The 16,490-nt window shown below is 39.4% G+C and overlaps 2 protein-coding genes across 2 annotated transcripts; both read right to left on the bottom strand.

Moving 5' to 3' along the window:
- Window positions 1-474: 474 nt before the first annotated feature.
- On the bottom strand, window positions 475-6,219 carry LOC107300131 (olfactory receptor 1L6-like). Its single transcript, XM_015829474.2, has 2 exons — window positions 5,371-6,219; window positions 475-501 (listed from the first exon to the last, which is right to left on the bottom strand). The coding sequence occupies exons 1-2, from the start codon at window positions 6,217-6,219 to the stop codon at window positions 475-477; spliced, it is 876 nt and encodes a 291-aa protein (XP_015684960.2).
- Window positions 6,220-15,545: 9,326 nt separating this feature from the next.
- Window positions 15,546-16,490, bottom strand: LOC107300120 (olfactory receptor 1L6-like). Its single transcript, XM_015829465.2, has one exon. The coding sequence runs from the start codon at window positions 16,485-16,487 to the stop codon at window positions 15,546-15,548; it is 942 nt and encodes a 313-aa protein (XP_015684951.2). The 5' UTR covers window positions 16,488-16,490.

Below are 16,490 nucleotides of genomic sequence, written 5' to 3'. Positions count from 1 at the left end.
CAAAGATCAGACGTCTGTCTGAATTTGATGTCACGCATCCTGAATGTTGGAGCTCCTACGTTGCCAGGGTGGAGAACTACTTTAGAGTCAACCAAGTTCGGGAGGACGGGCTCAAGGCTGCAACGTTGCTGTGCATTTGTGGGCAAGAGACTTTTGACATCGCTGAAATCGTGGTTGCTCCAGCACCTTTGGAATCCGTTGCTTACGCAGAGCTGAAGAAAATGTTAAAGGAACATTTTGAACCGAAGCTATCGGTAATAGCATGGCATCATGCATTTGAACAGCGGGACCAACGTCCAGGAGAGTCTGCTGCGGACTTTATTGCTGCTCTGTGTCAAGCTGCAAGGCCCTGTGAGTTTAAAGACTTGGAAGTAAGGCTACAAGATTGGCTAGTTTGTGGTCTGAGGAGCCGAGAACTGCAGCAAAAGATTTTTGCAAAAGAAGCCGTTTCCTTCCAAGACGTGCTAAGGGAGATCACGGCCGAAGAAGCAGCGGGAGGAGCTGTTAAGGCCTTGCGGCTTTCCAAGAACTCTTTTTGCTCGGGCACAGTCCATCAAGAGGTTGCTCGAGAGGTATCCAAACCAGAATCCGACAATGAGGTCGATCGTCTGCAGCAGCCATTCGAAAGAAGGCCCCAAGAGCAAGCTGACAAAGGATCTGACAAGGCAGTTCCATTCCCACTGTGTTTCGGATGTGGAGGCCACCACAAATGTACCGACTGCCGTTTTTGCTCTGCTACTTGCCAGGTGTGTGGCCGGCAAGGCCACATAGCCGCCATCTGTTTGGGTTGCAAGAAAGACTGTCCATCGGAAGAATTGCCTTGGAAAGGTATCAGGGTCCCCAGCCAGAATAGGGTGGGTTTTTGCGCGTCCCGGAGAACAGGGGCCCACCAGCCATTGAAGAAGAAGCTGCATATTGATGTCAAATTGCAGGGGGTCCCCTTAACGATGGAGCTGGACATGGGTTCAGCTCTGTCAATCATTTCCCAGAACACCATCAAGCAGATCTGCTATAGAAGTGGCCAGAGAGAGGTAAACTCAGGCCATCGAATCTTATTTTAACGGACTTTCAGAATTCTGATCTGGGAAAGGACCTTATGAATTCTGTAAGCTATCATTAATATTTTTGTAAAAACCTTGATGCCAAGATTTCAAGATTTCACTTTATCACAAAGTTTACAGAAGGCAAACTTCAAAAATTCATCCATCAAAGTCAGCTTTTATGAAAAAAATGTCATGCCACTGATAATATTATATTATTGGTGGGCATATTAGCATTGTAAGCTGGTGAAATGTCTGTTCTGGCTTTATTAGATTCATTAAAAAAAAAACCACTGATGTGGTGCAAATAAAGTTTTTGGAGCAAATGATGACAAAAAAGGGAATTTCCTGCTGAATGCATATCTTGGATTATAATGTCTTCTAATCCTTCTGCTAAAGTGATCACCAATGGGATTGTGTCATCAGCAATCAAAATGAGAAGTGGAACCTAATGAGGATGTCCTCTAGCTCCTTTAATGTTTAATTTAACATTGGAAAAATTGATAAACTGTAGTCGTCCTTTTTAGCCTCTGCTTCCTCCTCCTCCTCCTCCTCCTCCTCCTTCTCCTCCTCCTTTTTCTTTCCTTTTACAAACTGTCTCACTGAAGTTATGTACAGTATATTTTAAGAGGCTAAAAACCAAGGGAACAATGACTTCTAGTCCCACATTGGGCACAAAGCTTGATTTTTGGCTAGTCTCTGTCTCTGTCTCTGTCTCTGTCTCTGTCTCTGTCTCTCTCTCTCTCTCTCTCTCTCTCTCTCTCTGTCTGTCTGTCTCTCTCTCTCTCTCTCTCTCTCTCTCTCATCTCAGAAGATGGTAATAACAAGCCAATTGCAGTTTAAAAAAATGTTTCAAAGAACATGCACCAACTTATCCGGGCCAGTTAAAACTGACAAAGGCAGAAAGAAAGAACAAACTATAGAAAGGATGGTTATGGTGACTTTTTTTCTGCATATCTGTTGTTAATATTAATTATTTTAATTGCAGTTTACTTTGTATCATAGCATTGAAGCATTGAGTATCTTCTATGTACAGGGAGGTTTTATTTCAGAGGAAGCTGAAACTGATTTCTTCCAGGAATCTCTGTTTGTCTTTCAACAGAGAAACAGATATTGTTTAACCTATGGGTCGCAATGTCTGTGAAAGATATGAGACATTTATTGGGGGCGGTGGGGGGCACAATTTTATTTTTAAGCTGATCAAACTTGCATGGGCAAAGTAGCTGTGTAGTTAAACCATCTCCAGGCTTTGATCCCTACTTTTCTTGCACAGAGAATCCCAAAGAAATCAACTATTTTATTCATGTGAAATTCCCTTATCTTTGTAGGGAACTATGATAGGACAAATCTGAGAAGCTCTGAATTAGGTGGCAGAGATGTATGTCAGTGGTAATACCAAATTTATAAGAAGCATTGCAATTTTTATCAGTTGATTTTCCAACCTCATGGTTGAAGAAGACTCTCAGATGGTCATTTACAGGCTCACTCAGGGTCATCTTCAGTGTAATATTTCTTATAACTTGTTCCACTGACTAGAATCTTTAGGGCCCTGATATCTATCCGTTGGGAAATAAAACAGGTCAATCAAACTTGAAGTCTAATGAGATGCACACACAATCTTACATGGCTGTGGTAGGTTAATCCCCACTGGCTCCCACAACTGAGTCTTTGAACTCACTACCCGTAACACCAATATATCTCTCCACAATTCTGGGGAAGAATGAAGTTGGTAATGCTGCCAATCAGCTATTTTATTCCAAAAAGCCCCCTCTGCCCTGGTTTACTCCAGAAGAAGCAAATGGGGATCTTTCTTCCTTCATTAGCACCCCCAGAAGGAAATTTTATGTGAACTAAAGGCTAGTTCCTTTTCATCAAGTCCTTATTTGGGAATCAAGGTCAAAGAACTAGAAGGAAGCTGACAAACACAAAAGAAGAAAGAAAAAAATAGGAAAAAATATTTATTGCTGAGGAGATTGCTTTCAGCCAATTGAACTTCTTGCTACACACACAAAGACAAATACAGAACAGAATATTTCACAGCTGAGATCACTGTCTGAGATAGGCAGCAGACAGGAGATCATCACATTTAACAAAAAGTGCCTTCAACACTTTAACATTTACTACAGAAGTGGAAAAACTCAACTGCTGTTCCATGCTGATTTTGACACATTTCAACAACGATTATGAATTAAGTGTTCTTTCTCTCCCCCTCCCATGTTTGGAACACCTGTACTGATATGTTGTTAGGAGAAAAAAATAACAGTATTGATTAGAAAAAAAGCAAAAAAAAAAAATAGATCCAGCACTGGAAATACCATTTAAAAATGCATTAATCTGGGATGATACTGGGAGATAGATCTGAAAGCCTGCATGGAAGTTTGATTTAAGAAGAGAAAACCACTTCCTGTAATTTGGAACTCATTCTATGTTGGAATTATGCCATTTTACTAGGAACTAGATGCTTACCTCGTAATTTCATACTTCTACATAATAGAAAACTTGTCAAAAACATCTAAAGTCTAGTTCTTTTTCCTACAATGAGCCTCACTGGTTCATCAAGTCCTTATTATGCATATTGAGATCCAAAAACTTGAAGAAAGATGACAGGTAGAAAAAGAGGAAGGAGAAGTGAAATCTACAAGTGATGGATTTCAGCCAGCTGGCCCCTTAGCCAACCCACAAATTGCCTAGTGTCCTACATTCCAATCAATACCGGATCTTGCTCTACCAGTCCCCTAACCCAGTAGTCCTCAACCTATGGTCCGTGGACCCCTGGGGCACCATGATGTCATCACAGAGTGTCCGCGAAGACTTGAAGAAATGTTATGATTTAAATCTTGAATTGAGTCTTGAGGTTCCATGGCCGGAGTCTACTGACCTAACCTGTTTTATAATTGCCTGCTCTCCAACCTGGATAACTACAAGATGGGCTTCTTTTCTTACTTAACTTTTAGCTGGCCATGACAGAGCGATCTGACAGGAAAAATACAAAATCAAAAGAAACTTGCGCTGTCCTCTCCTTTTTTTTAAAGCCCATCTGAGGGGGAAACCTTCTCCTGATCAGTCAGAGTCTGAGTTTGATTTTTCCAAAGGGCTTCCAAGGTCTCTGTCCATTTACCTAGATTGATAGGCCTGAATTTCATATAATCCTTACTGTGTTTGAACCTCTTATAATGGAATTTTCCCCCATTTATGACAGAGAGAGCCAGGTTGGTGCAGTGGTTAAGATGATGGCCTAGAAACAGGGAACTAGGAAGTTCCAGTCCTGCCTTAGGCACAAAGCTAGATGGGTGACTTTAGGCCAGTCATTTCTCTCTCAGCCCTAGGAAGCAAGCAATGATGAACCATTCCTGAAAAACCCTGCTAAAACAACTGCAGGAACTTGTCCAAGCGGTCTCCAAGAATCAGACACAAGTGAACTGAAGGGGGAAACAAGACAAAGAGCAGGCAGAGTGATAGACAAAGACCGGGACAGAGAATAAATCTGCAACTCTCTAGCCTCAGCCTCCTGCCTGTTGTGACCAGATGTTGACGGGTCAGTCTCATTGGTTTTGTCCTCCACATCTCTTTCCATACCCACCTTAAAACAGCTTAGGCACTGTTGATGGAAGAAGTAAAAGCATTTATTAGACACCTAGCAGAACACATCACAAAGTGTAGCAAGGCCTCCTTTCAAAGGCGATAACTGTTTGAAGAGAATGCGCCTTGGAAAATAGCTTGACTCCCTCTTCTTTATGGCAACCCCTGAGATATTGGAACACTGCTATCATGTCCCCCCTCGTCCTTCTCTTCATTAGACTAGACATACCCAATTCCAGCAAATGTAAAATGTGAACATTCTGGAAATTCAGGAAATTTAAAGATTATACAAGATATACTGAGATTACCAACATAAGACTAAAGATTTATGGGATAATCTTCTGAGCAAATAGTGTCCTTTATTATAGTAACAATATAGCATAAAAACGTCATCTTGCAGAGTCACAGTAAGAATTCACTTTTACATTTCGAAATGAAAGACATAATATATGAAGTTTACAACCATCAGTTGGCCTTCTTAGAGAACCTTGCCCTGTTTTTATTGGAAGGGAAAAAAAGATAGGGCTTTTATTTTCAATCTGGAACTTGTTTCCAAGGTATTTTTTTAGAGTATAAAACAGACTCACGGTGCGAATGACCAAAAGGTCAACTAAACGTTAAAGAAAACGCCGTCGAAGTCAAAGTAATGTCCAGTAGAGAAGACTTTGGTCGGAGAATTATAAGAAAAGTATCGGAGCACGTAACATGACAAGGCGTCCGACATATACTTTCCTAACTCGTACCCAGTCACCACTGTGTATAATATGGATGCAATTTTCAGTTTTGACCCAGCATAAGTGGAGGACGGGCGGATGTAGATGCCTAACAGGGTCCCGTAAAACAAAGCAACCGTAGTAAGATGGGAGATGCAGGTGGAGAAGGCCTTGTATTTCCTGAGGCCTGAGGGTATTTTCAAAACTTCGAATACAATGAAAAGGTAGGAAAAAATAACCAGCAAAAGGGGTCCAAGAAGAATTGCAGTGCCTTCAGTGACAAGCAGCATTTCAACAGATGAGGTGTCAGAGCAGGAGAGCTTCAGCAAAGGATGGAGGTCACAGAAGAAATGGGGAATCTCTCGGGAAGCACAAAACTTAAAATTACACATTGAAAGGACATACAGTAGGGAGTGGGCATAAGCCAGGAGCCATGATGCAGCAGCCAGCTGTATGCAGTGCCTGTAGCTCATGATTGTTGCATAATGCAATGGACGGCAAATGGCTACGTAGCGGTCATATGCCATGGAGGCCAGGAGAAAGTTATCTGCTGCACAGAAGCTCACAAAGAAATACACCTGTGTCAGGCAACCACTAAAGGATATGAAGTTTGTGCGGGACAGCAGGCTCTGCAGCATTTGGGGTACAGTGGTGGAGCTCAATCCGAGATCAGCCAATGACAGGTGACAGAGGAAGAAATACATGGGAGCATGGAGGAGGCTGGCACTGGAGAAGATCAGCAGGATTATCACGAGGTTTCCCAGCAGACAAAGCAAGTACATACAAAGGAAAACAGGAAAAAGTAGTCCTTGAAGCTCTGGAGAGGAAGAAAAACCCAGGAGGATGAATCCAACAAAGTTGGTTTGGTTCTCCTGATTCTTTTCCATAAGTCAGCTGAAAATACAGATTTTTGCATATTTTTATTTACGTATCTGGTTGGTATTTCACCTAGATATGAAGGAAAAGAAATACAGTACTTCAGGATACAGGAGAAATTGGTATGGGTGATTTCTAGTCTTTAAGCCAACTGAATTATTTTGATTTGTATTCCAACAATGGGCGGCACATTTATTTTCAGTATATGTCTGGCAATGGTAAAGGCATACACAAATTTCTTCAAATTCACATCACAGAACATAAACTTGCAATAAAGAAGATTGATATTGGACGTTTAGTATTCTATTTGCGATGGCTCCTAGGCTCACGGAATATAGGTTGGTGTTATGATATTTTATGTATGGCTTAGGCATGTGATGTTGTGAGTTTGGTGTCTAAATAGCAGATGCCGCTTAATTGTTTAGGGCAGTTAAAACAAAAGAGTTTCACGTGGCTTCTCCAGTTTGGAGGAATGACATTTCGAATTGGAGGTGATACTAAAGTGATGTATAGTCACCTTAGGAAAAAAATCTCCAGTTTCTTTATTCACTCTTGAGGCCTGATTTAGAGATAGTTGAAATGAATGGTGAGTGACTTTTCTGAATCAAGGTGTGCCTGGCTAAAGAAACTGACCAACATAGAGTGTACTTTTATAAATATCTATTCAACAATCTAATTGTGATTATATAGGGTATTACAAACAAAATTATGTCATTGTTCCTTGCCTGTAAGACAGTCTCTTCTTCCTCTGAAGTGATAAAGGAGGAATTGGTGGCGGTGGCAGCGTGCTCCAGGGGTGAAAAGAAGCAAGGCCTCTTTAAGGAAAAGGTGGAAGAGACAGGATCAGAAAAAGGAAAGGAGGCAAGGTTGTCGTGCAGGAATACAAGCTAATTTGACGGCTAATCCACATGGAGCTCCATTTCCATCTGTCCTGTTTGCCATCATTCGCTCCCTAGAGACTAAAATGGACGATCTGAAACTTGAGCTGGCCACGAACAAGGAGTGTATATTGGAGGTGGTGACCCTTTGAGAGCTGTATGCAACAAAATTTCATTTTAATGTATGCCAATTGGTTTACATTCAAAGTGACAATAAAGTTGTTATTATTATTATTATTATTATTATTATTATTATTATTATTATTATTATTATTATTATTATTATTATTATTATTATTACTCAGATTGAAATGGCCCATTTAGTAGCCTTGAGAATACAGCAAGCTGTCTTCCACTTGCCACGGATCATTCATCTATTTCATCCATCCTACCTGTTTCATCCATGTGTCCTAACTGGCAGCAGCATCATGGCTCTTTGTGGATGACCAAGGATTGTGTTTGGGAAATTCTGTATGCAAAGCAGTTACGCAACAGCTTTTCTCCAGAGTTTGTGATTGTTTCCTGTGCTACAGTATTTAACTACTGTAAGACAAATCAAATTCTATCCATAACAGTCTTTTTCAATTTCCTTTTCTGCATTCACCAACACCTTCATATCCCATCCATATCTTTATCTTCCAGTTTGCAAAAAGGCAATTTGATGAGGATAATTTGATAGAGGAACCACACAACACAACTGTACTGGGTTCCATTTTTACAACGCAATATGTTGAGAACCCTTTGTATATAAAGTAGTCTATAAGAGTTAGAGTTCTTTGTAAATGATCATATGGAGGCCTTCTACTGAGGCAGAGCTGTAATCCATTGCCTCCATTCTTCATTGCCCTGACTGTCATAGATGGGCTCCTTCTGACAAGCACTTTTCCCAGCCCTATCTGAAGAGGGAGGAGGAGTTCCATTGTGACATTCAGCATCTACAGCCTCTTCTCCCCAGCTGAGAACCAGCCTTTGCCTCCTAAGCTCCTTAGCCAAGGAGTCTAAATAGGAGAACTTAATCCTTCCATTACAATGTCTTCTCACTGCTGCATCACCTTATCTCATTGCCTCTATATATACCACAACTTTGCAAATGCTGTATGCAAAGCAGTTACACAACAGCCTTTCTTCAGATTCTGTGATTGTTTCCTGTGCTACAGTATTTAGCTACTGTAGAACAAATCAAATGCTATCCATAACAGTCCTTTTCAACTTTCTTTCTTGGACTGTTCATATCACAGCTTCTATATATACCACAGCTTTGCAAAAATGCGCTCTGCATGGAGGGAATTGGAGGGAGGGAGAGGAGAGAAAAGCTGAACAAGGAATTGCCTTCCTTCTAGGTTTCACTCAAATACAGCACGCAGGGTAGCCATAGTGTATGAGGATGAAGTGCAATTCTGTATATTTTTGATGTAGAGAGCGAAAGAGAAAACTCTTAAATAAAGTGTTTACCCGGTTTGTGTCCAGTTAAAAAAAAGAACACTAAATATTAGACTGTACCTCTGGCAAAAAGCTTTGATGTCTCCACTGAGGTCCAGTTTCTTTTTTGGTGAAGAGATTCTTTACAACTTTTTCGGTTTTGAACAAGGGTGCAGGTTTCATGGGGGAGCATTTCCTCTCTCAAAGCAGATGTGCAGACAATGGTGAGGAGGCAGGGATAATTTCTAGATTGTGGCACCCCAAGGAAGAGACATTGGTGCAAAAACAAGGCTCTTTGGGGAACTGGTTAACCCAAGCTAGAACATTCAACAGCGATAACAAGTGATGTAAGATTGAATCAGAAAGTTGATATCAAGCACAGGTTTCTGAGGGGAAAAAATGTAGTCAATCTGGCCAAAAAAGAAACATAAAACAGTGTCTGTACATTATTAGGCAGACCTTCAAAAATCTACTTCATAGAGGCATCAGAGACTGGTTCAAGTGCATTATATTAACATCTGTTTACCACTCCGATATTAAAGATATTGTCAGGATTAGGATTCGTTCCCCCCCACCAGTAGTCCTCATGAACATCTTCTCACGTGTAAGCTCTATAAGGGTCATTTCATATTTTTTTTCCTGGCCATTGCTATACCTCTAATTATTAGGTACTAATAGGCTCTTGTTGAGAGCAGACCCTCCCAAGGAAAAAGAGAGGGGGGAAAACAAACTAAACATTTTATTGCATTATATCTATTGAAGATTTCTCGGTGACCTTCATCACTGCTTACCATTTTATCCTACCTTCTTCTGATTTTCTATTGCTTTTCTGTTGCTTAGAATCATAATTGTAGGTTCTTGTTTGCAGAGGAAAGAAGGAAAAGGGGAGAGGAGAGGAGAGGAGAGGAGAGGAGAGGAGAGGAGAGGAGAGGAGAGGAGAGGGAGGGGAGGGGATGAGGGGAGGAGAGGAAAGGAAAGGAAAGGAAAGGAAGGTTTTTTTGGTCCAGTTTTTCCAATACATAGAGGGCCAAACTAGTTGCTTTATGTTTAAGCAAAAAATGCCCAACAGCAACTGCATGATTGGCAAACAGTCTTTTTTTCCTGAAAAAAGGTGTTTATTCAGGCACTTAAAGCATATAGATTGAAGGTGACCCAAGGCAGGTTCAGCCCGTGAGTTGCTTTTCCAGGTATAATGTTTTTTGAGATTGATCAGTTTTCTACTATGAATGTCAGGCCATGCAGACAGAAACTAATTGAATAACTATTTTAAAAAAAACAATTCTAAAGTTTATTCCCCTCCCTTTGTTTTGCTGTTTTCAGGCTAAGCAGGAGGGTCTGGTTCAGGTAAATGGAACTCCACAGAGTTTTCTTTAGCACGATCTATTGAGATGAATGGGATGCAGTTACAAGAACTCCAGCAACTGAAAAGTTTCCAGTTTATAATCAATATATCATCATATATTTTAGGATAGAGATTTTCTGATTTTCTCTCTAGTAGCTTTTCTATAATTCAACATGTTTCTTCAATGATAATAGGGAACATAAGAATTTCCATCAGACTAGAACCCGACTCTTACAAACTGCTGAGACTCTACAACAAGAAACCCAATTAACTCCTTTCAGCATATTTACCTCCGGAGTAATGTTTTTAAATAAGAAGTGATTGGCCAAGATAAGCTTAATGTTTTGGTAATGCTATTGTTAGAAAAATAAATGATACAGCACACCAACAATTTTAATAAAAAGGTAACAAAAAAGTTTGCCAAATAGAAAGAACGCCAGGCAAAATTGCTACAGAAATGAAGACTGATCTACTGTGAAGTTTAGAAGAAGCTATAAAAGGAAGTCGGAGGCGGCTGCATGGTCATATTTTCAAAGAATAACTGAAGAAGTATAAAATTATAACTTAGGGGAGATTATATCTCTCTCCGGGGGAATATTGATCTTGCAGCTCTGCTAAATAGGAATTTAGCAAATTATAATCCATCAAATTTGTATTACATTGTACCACACTATGTGAAAATTGGAGCAAGTATACCAATATGCTGGATATTGGAGTATGCAAAGAATGCTGAAGAAAAATGTTTTTGATCAGTGTGTGTGCTACCTGCTCTAACATATGCCGGAATTAAGGAGAAACTTCCTGACAGTGAGGACAATCAACCAGTGGAACAGCTTACCCCCAGAAATTGTGGGTGCTCCATCACTGGAGGTTTTTAAGAAAAGACTAGACAATTACCTGTCTGAGGTGGTATAGGTTCTCCTGCTTGAGCAGGGGGCTGGACTAGAAGACCTCCAAGGTACCTTCAAGCTCTATTCTATTCTATTCTATTCTATTCTATTCTATTCTATTCTATTCTATTCTATTCTATTCTATTAACATGGATACTAACTTCACAATCGATATAAAAACTACGAGGGGCATAAACAGCCATGGGAAAGATAAATGCTCAGCATTACAAGACAAGATAGAAAGACCTGCATATGGATTAGAGAAGAAACAAAAGTATACGATATCATCAAGAGAGTAAAAGAATTGAAATGGAAATGGGCTGGTCACATAGCAAGAAGAATTGATGGCAGGTGGACCAAGTCAGGCATAGAATGGATCCCACTTGATAAAAAAGCATCCACAAAAGAGACCTAAAATGACATCAGCAAGTATTGCAGGCCCAATTGGCAAAAGAAAGCTCAGGACCATTTTGGTTGAAAACATGCAGAAGAAGCCTTCATCTTGCAGTGGATAGACAATGGCTAGAATGATGAAAGAATACTGGATATATAAAAAAATTAAGCAATATGATACTGTCTCTTCTACTCATGATATACATGGGAAAATATATTCTAAAATAAACAGTCTAATTACTTTATTTTAAAGGCAATTTGTTTCATTTTAATATGTTATCAGGATCATAACAAATACCACGAGGATTCCTTGGCGCTCTCTGAGCTTGCTTGTTTTCTTGCAGACATTTCATTACCCAAACTACGTAACATCATCAGTGCTGGGGTAATGAAATGTCTGCAAGAAAACAAGCAAGCTCAAAGAGCACCATGGACCCCTAATGTCAACCCTGAACTACAAATAACAGATACCCTCGTGGTCTTAATTAGGATTGGATCTAAATATGGAACTGTTCAGGGTCCTGAAAAATCTGACCTATTACGGTAGACATCCCTCTGCCTTTCATAACTTCTCTCAGGTGCTTCCTTGTGATCACCTCAGGAGAGTAAGATCTATCAAGCACAGAACATCTAGAAATATTTAGCATGAAAAATGGAGGAAAGTGAAATCTGCCCTTAAAAATCAATGGAAACATTTGAGTGGGTTTATTACTTGAACATTTTGAAAAAAAAGCCCAATGAAAACTATGCTCAGTGAAATAAATACTGATTAAATTTTCAGGAATAAAAACTTGGAAGACCTGAAGGGAGGACAGAAGAATGAGACTCAGAGTTAAAGTGCTCAGTGTGACATTTTCTGGTAATTTAATTATTTTCCATCTAATAGAAATTATCAAGCCAAATAAGACATTCAAAACTAGCAATATTTCTGCATATTTGAAAGATTTCCCAAATCTGCAACACTAATATAATCTTTTTGGGAGGTGGGATGTGAAGGACATCATTTCTCTTAAATTCACAGAAACATGCTGTAAAATCCATTCCAGGATGCAAGTGAAAAGCCAATCTTTATGCCAGCTTATGTTAAGTAGAATTTGAAATATTGGATGTACAGGAAACCATTTGATGTTTTAATAATTAAAAGACATACAAACAAACAACTAGGAGAATAACTTGGATAATGTTCTTAGATTTACAAAAGAGATTTTTTTATTTTTTGCAAGACTTGGTAAGAAGAGACAAAAGGAAAAAAAGAAAAGAAATTGAAAACTTCTAGGACATTATTTGAAGGGATTGAATGATGAGGTTTTAAGGATTTGTCTATAGATAGGATATAGGGGGGAGAGATTGTTGTATTTTAAGCAAAAATAATAAGTTGTTAAAATTGTTTACACTTGTTGAGACAAGGGGGAAGTTACTTTATATTTCTTTTTTCTTTATATTCTTATTTTTTTCTTTCTTCTCTTCTCTTTTTTTTACATTTTCTTCTTTTTCCTTCTTTACATTTTTTCCTCTTTATTTTTTGTAACTTTATATCTCTATAATTGTAATATTCAATAAAATTATTGTAAAAAAGAGGATCCAATGTTGGGAAAAACTGCAATGAGCAATCCCCGCCAACTATGAAGGATGATTTTCAGGGATGATTGGCAGTGGCAATTAAATTCTCATCCTTGAGCTTCTCTCCAGACCTTCTACTCAGCATGGGATATGATTGGCCCAAAACACTTAGTAAACAGCATGTGGCAAAGACTAGAGCACCAATTGGATCTAGTCAGGGCCCAGTCTTTGATGCCAGTGAATTCCAACAGGTACTCTGCCTCCCTTATGGCATATCTCACTAATCTCAAAATACCTAACACCAAAGGGCCTTTACTCTGGCACAATGTCATGCCCTCCCCTCCCTTCAGCTGTCCTTGAAGGCCAATAGAGGTAGATTCCCTACAAGGAGAGTCAATGCCCTTGTGACTCTGAAGACACAGAAACAACAAAGCCGTGCTTCTCCAGTGCCTGTATTAGAGAGACATTCTGTCAAGGTTGAATTGCTAAGATGCTTGCTAACCTCTGTTGCTACTCAACTTGTCATAGAAACAAGGGGGAGGGAAAGCCTGGGAAAGAAAAAGGAGTTTCACAAAGCCGTCCACGGACCATGAGACCCAAGGTCACAAAAGCAGGTATCTGACTGAGAAGTGGACTGTTCCCATAACAAACCGAAGGGATGTGATTGGGCAACATGAACACTTGGTGGGTGGGGGTAATGAAAAGCTATTGTTAACTAACCAGATTTTCACATGGGAAAACTAGAGTTGATTTTGCTTCTTCAGTACCAAGATGTGTATTCAATAAAGTTTATCTTTTATGGCACCTCAAAGCTGTAAAGTTTCCTCAATGTTGAATTCGATAGCCGGACAGTTGACACATTCATATTAACCTTGTAGGTGCATACATACCCAGAGTGAACAGCACAATTCTACCCCCTTCTGCTTTTAGATACCAACCCTGCTACAACATATAATGTCATCATGTTCTGCACAGCAGTGTTTAAAATCAATCAGATGATGACTTGTGCCATAAATTAGTCTTAATGAACATCTAGATTGGAAATTCTAGAGGACTCTGCCTTGGAATAGATTTAGTCTGTCACATACTAAACTTCATGCTCCTCATGCTCATTTAATATTCCTCTTTTTAGATTTGTTTTAGACTTTTGTTTTTTATACATACTTCTGTTTTATATTTTTAAAACCCTTTATAATTATTATTTTTTAGATTCCAATGTATTCTCTATACTTTTTAGTTGGCTGTATCCCATCCTTCTTGTACTGGTCTTTGACTACAATAAAGATTTGATCTGCAATAAGCAATAATAAACTGTTTGTGCAGAAACACATATCATAGGGTTTGAAGTCTACACAGATCAAAAAAAAGGAAGGCAGAAAAGAGAATACTTTCATCCCTTTATTAATTATGACAGAAACAATAAGATCAATTAATGATACAGTTACCGATTTGCATGATAGTTTATTTGTATTTGTATTGAAACATTTACTTTCAACCCGTAGGTTTTAACAAAATAGGAATAATATGTTTTACTGATTGTAGGGATGAAAAAAGGTAATATATATGTTTCCTTGATTTATATCGTACATTTCATGCAAAAATTCAAGACAACATAGAGAGTACTTCACACTCCCATTTTCCCCCAAACAACCCTGTGAGGTAGGTTAGACAGAGAGACACAACACAAGTTAGCAAAAGACAGATAGTTTTGAATTCAGGGACTTAATTCCCAATATATGGCAAGGAAATCAAATATAGCCTATAAAAAAAAAATCCTGTGATTTCACCAGCAAATCTTTGGCACTGGGAGATGGTTCTGACTGACAGCAAGAAAAGCAAATGCTGTGATTCAGGAAGACAGAAATCTGGTGGAAGAGGAGTTGATGATTCACTGTGATTAATTTCAGACTCTTGTAACCTAGAACTGAAATACCTAGCATTTCACATGGATGGATAACAGCCATGCTTAAAAAGAAGAAGAAGAGACTTCTTTAAGGGCAGGATAAAAGCAAACAAAATTAATCAGCAAAACAGAGCCAACTTGGTAACGTTGTAGAGAAACCAATTGAAGGATGGTTAATTATTCATACTCTCTAATTTCCTCTGTAACAAGAATAGATATTTCCACCTAATTTTTGTAAGAAGAAAATAATGGAGATTTAGGGATTTAGTGTAGAGGTTGAAGGCACCAGATTAGAACCAGGGATCAATAAGTTCTAATCCTGCCTTAGGTCCAAAGGGTGACTTTCTGTAGAAGAAAGGCAATAGGAAAATACAAAAATGTAGCTAAGAAATCTATAGTAGCCAATAATCAATTGAACACCCACGGAGACACACAAACGTACACAGTACATTAAGCACACTGAGAATTCTGGCTTTTACCTTGCAAAAGAATCAGTTCCTTAAAAGCAATAATAAACACTAGTTGCTTCATACGCTTTGGCCAAAATGTTCCCAGGGAAATAAATAAACTTTATTTTTGGGCAAACACCACTTGGAAAACCCTGCCTTGTGATGAGACCAGCAGCTATGATAGCTTGCAAAAAAATACTGCCAATGTCAAAAAGCATCACAGAAGTTATTTCAGACAATAAGCTGTCCAAAAGCAGGGTGTTTTCTGACAGTTGAATTTTACTTCACGGAACAGAGTGGCTTATAATGTTATTGACAGATCTCTAGGTGCCTTTGTATGTTGAGAAACAGCTAATATAAAAAGTAAGCTTGGTTGCACTTTGCTATATATATTTTTTTACAGACAAGAGAATAACAGAAAACTCTAAATGCTAGGAATCATTGGGCAACTTTCCATTGACAGTCATGATTATTTGTACCTATGGCTGAGGATGCTGGTTCCACTAAAACCAATTCCTTACCAGTCTCTTTATGGCTGCGTGTATCTCGCTGTTCCTCAGGCTGTATATGAAAGGGTTGAGCATAGGGGTGACTACTGTATAGAATATTGATGCCACTCTCAGCCTTGAGACAGAATAGGAAGATGATGGGCGGAGGTAGGTGCCTATCACAGTGCCATAGAACAAAGCCACGGTGGTGAGGTGGGCACTGCAAGTAGAGAAAGCTTTGTACTTCTTGGACTTAGATGGAAGCTTCACCACCTTCAGGACAATGAAGATGTAAGAGAAAAGAATGAGAAGCAGAGGCCCAAGAACAATGGCTGTTCCTTCGCTCACAAGAAGCTTATCAACAATGGAGGTGTCCGAACAAGAGATTTTCAATAAAGGATGGAGGTCACAGAAAAAATGGGGGATTTCTCGGGAAGCACAGAAGGTAAAATTAGATACTAACAGGATGTACAACAAAGAGTGGGAGTGAGCCAGGAGCCAAGATCCAGCAGCCAACAGAAGGCAGCACTTGAAGCTCATGACTCTGGCATAGTGCAGTGGGCGGCAGATGGCTACATAGCGGTCATATGCCATGGAGGCCAGGAGAAAGTTATCTGTCGCAGCAAAACTCACAAAGAAATACATCTGTGTCAGGCAACCATTACGGGATATTGCTTTCGTCTGGGTCACTAAGTTGTATAGCAATTTGGGCACTGCAGCAGAACTGAATCCGAGGTCAGCCAATGACAAGTGACAGAGGAAGAAATACATGGGAGTGTGGAGGAGATTGGTACTGGAGGAGATCAGCAAGATTATCAAGAGGTTTCCTAGCAGACAAAGTAGGTACATACAGAGGAAGATGGGGAAGAGAAGCACTTGGAGGTCTGGTGAGGAGGAGAAACCCAGAAGGATGAATCCAGCAAAGATGGTTTGATTCTTCTGCTCCGTATTCATCATGCA

This window comes from Protobothrops mucrosquamatus, unplaced genomic scaffold (genome assembly GCF_001527695.2).
Source record: "Protobothrops mucrosquamatus isolate PMUCROS unplaced genomic scaffold, P.Mucros_1.0 scaffold_234, whole genome shotgun sequence".
Taxonomy (NCBI): Eukaryota; Metazoa; Chordata; class Lepidosauria; order Squamata; family Viperidae; genus Protobothrops; species Protobothrops mucrosquamatus.
This window is presented reverse-complemented; position numbering and strand designations above follow the sequence as displayed.

What these genes read in the sequence shown, in the direction of transcription:
- LOC107300131 (XM_015829474.2), bottom strand. Translation starts at nt 6,219, where the DNA reads ATGGAAAAGAATCAGGAGAACCAAACCAACTTTGTTGGATTCATCCTC. An exon ending in CATCCATATTATACACAGTG is followed by an intron (nt 502 to 5,370) that starts GTGACTGGGTAC and finishes AGGCCTTAACAG; the next exon opens with CTCCTCCCGCTGCTTCTTCG.
- LOC107300120 (XM_015829465.2), bottom strand. Translation starts at nt 16,487, where the DNA reads ATGATGAATACGGAGCAGAAGAATCAAACCATCTTTGCTGGATTCATC.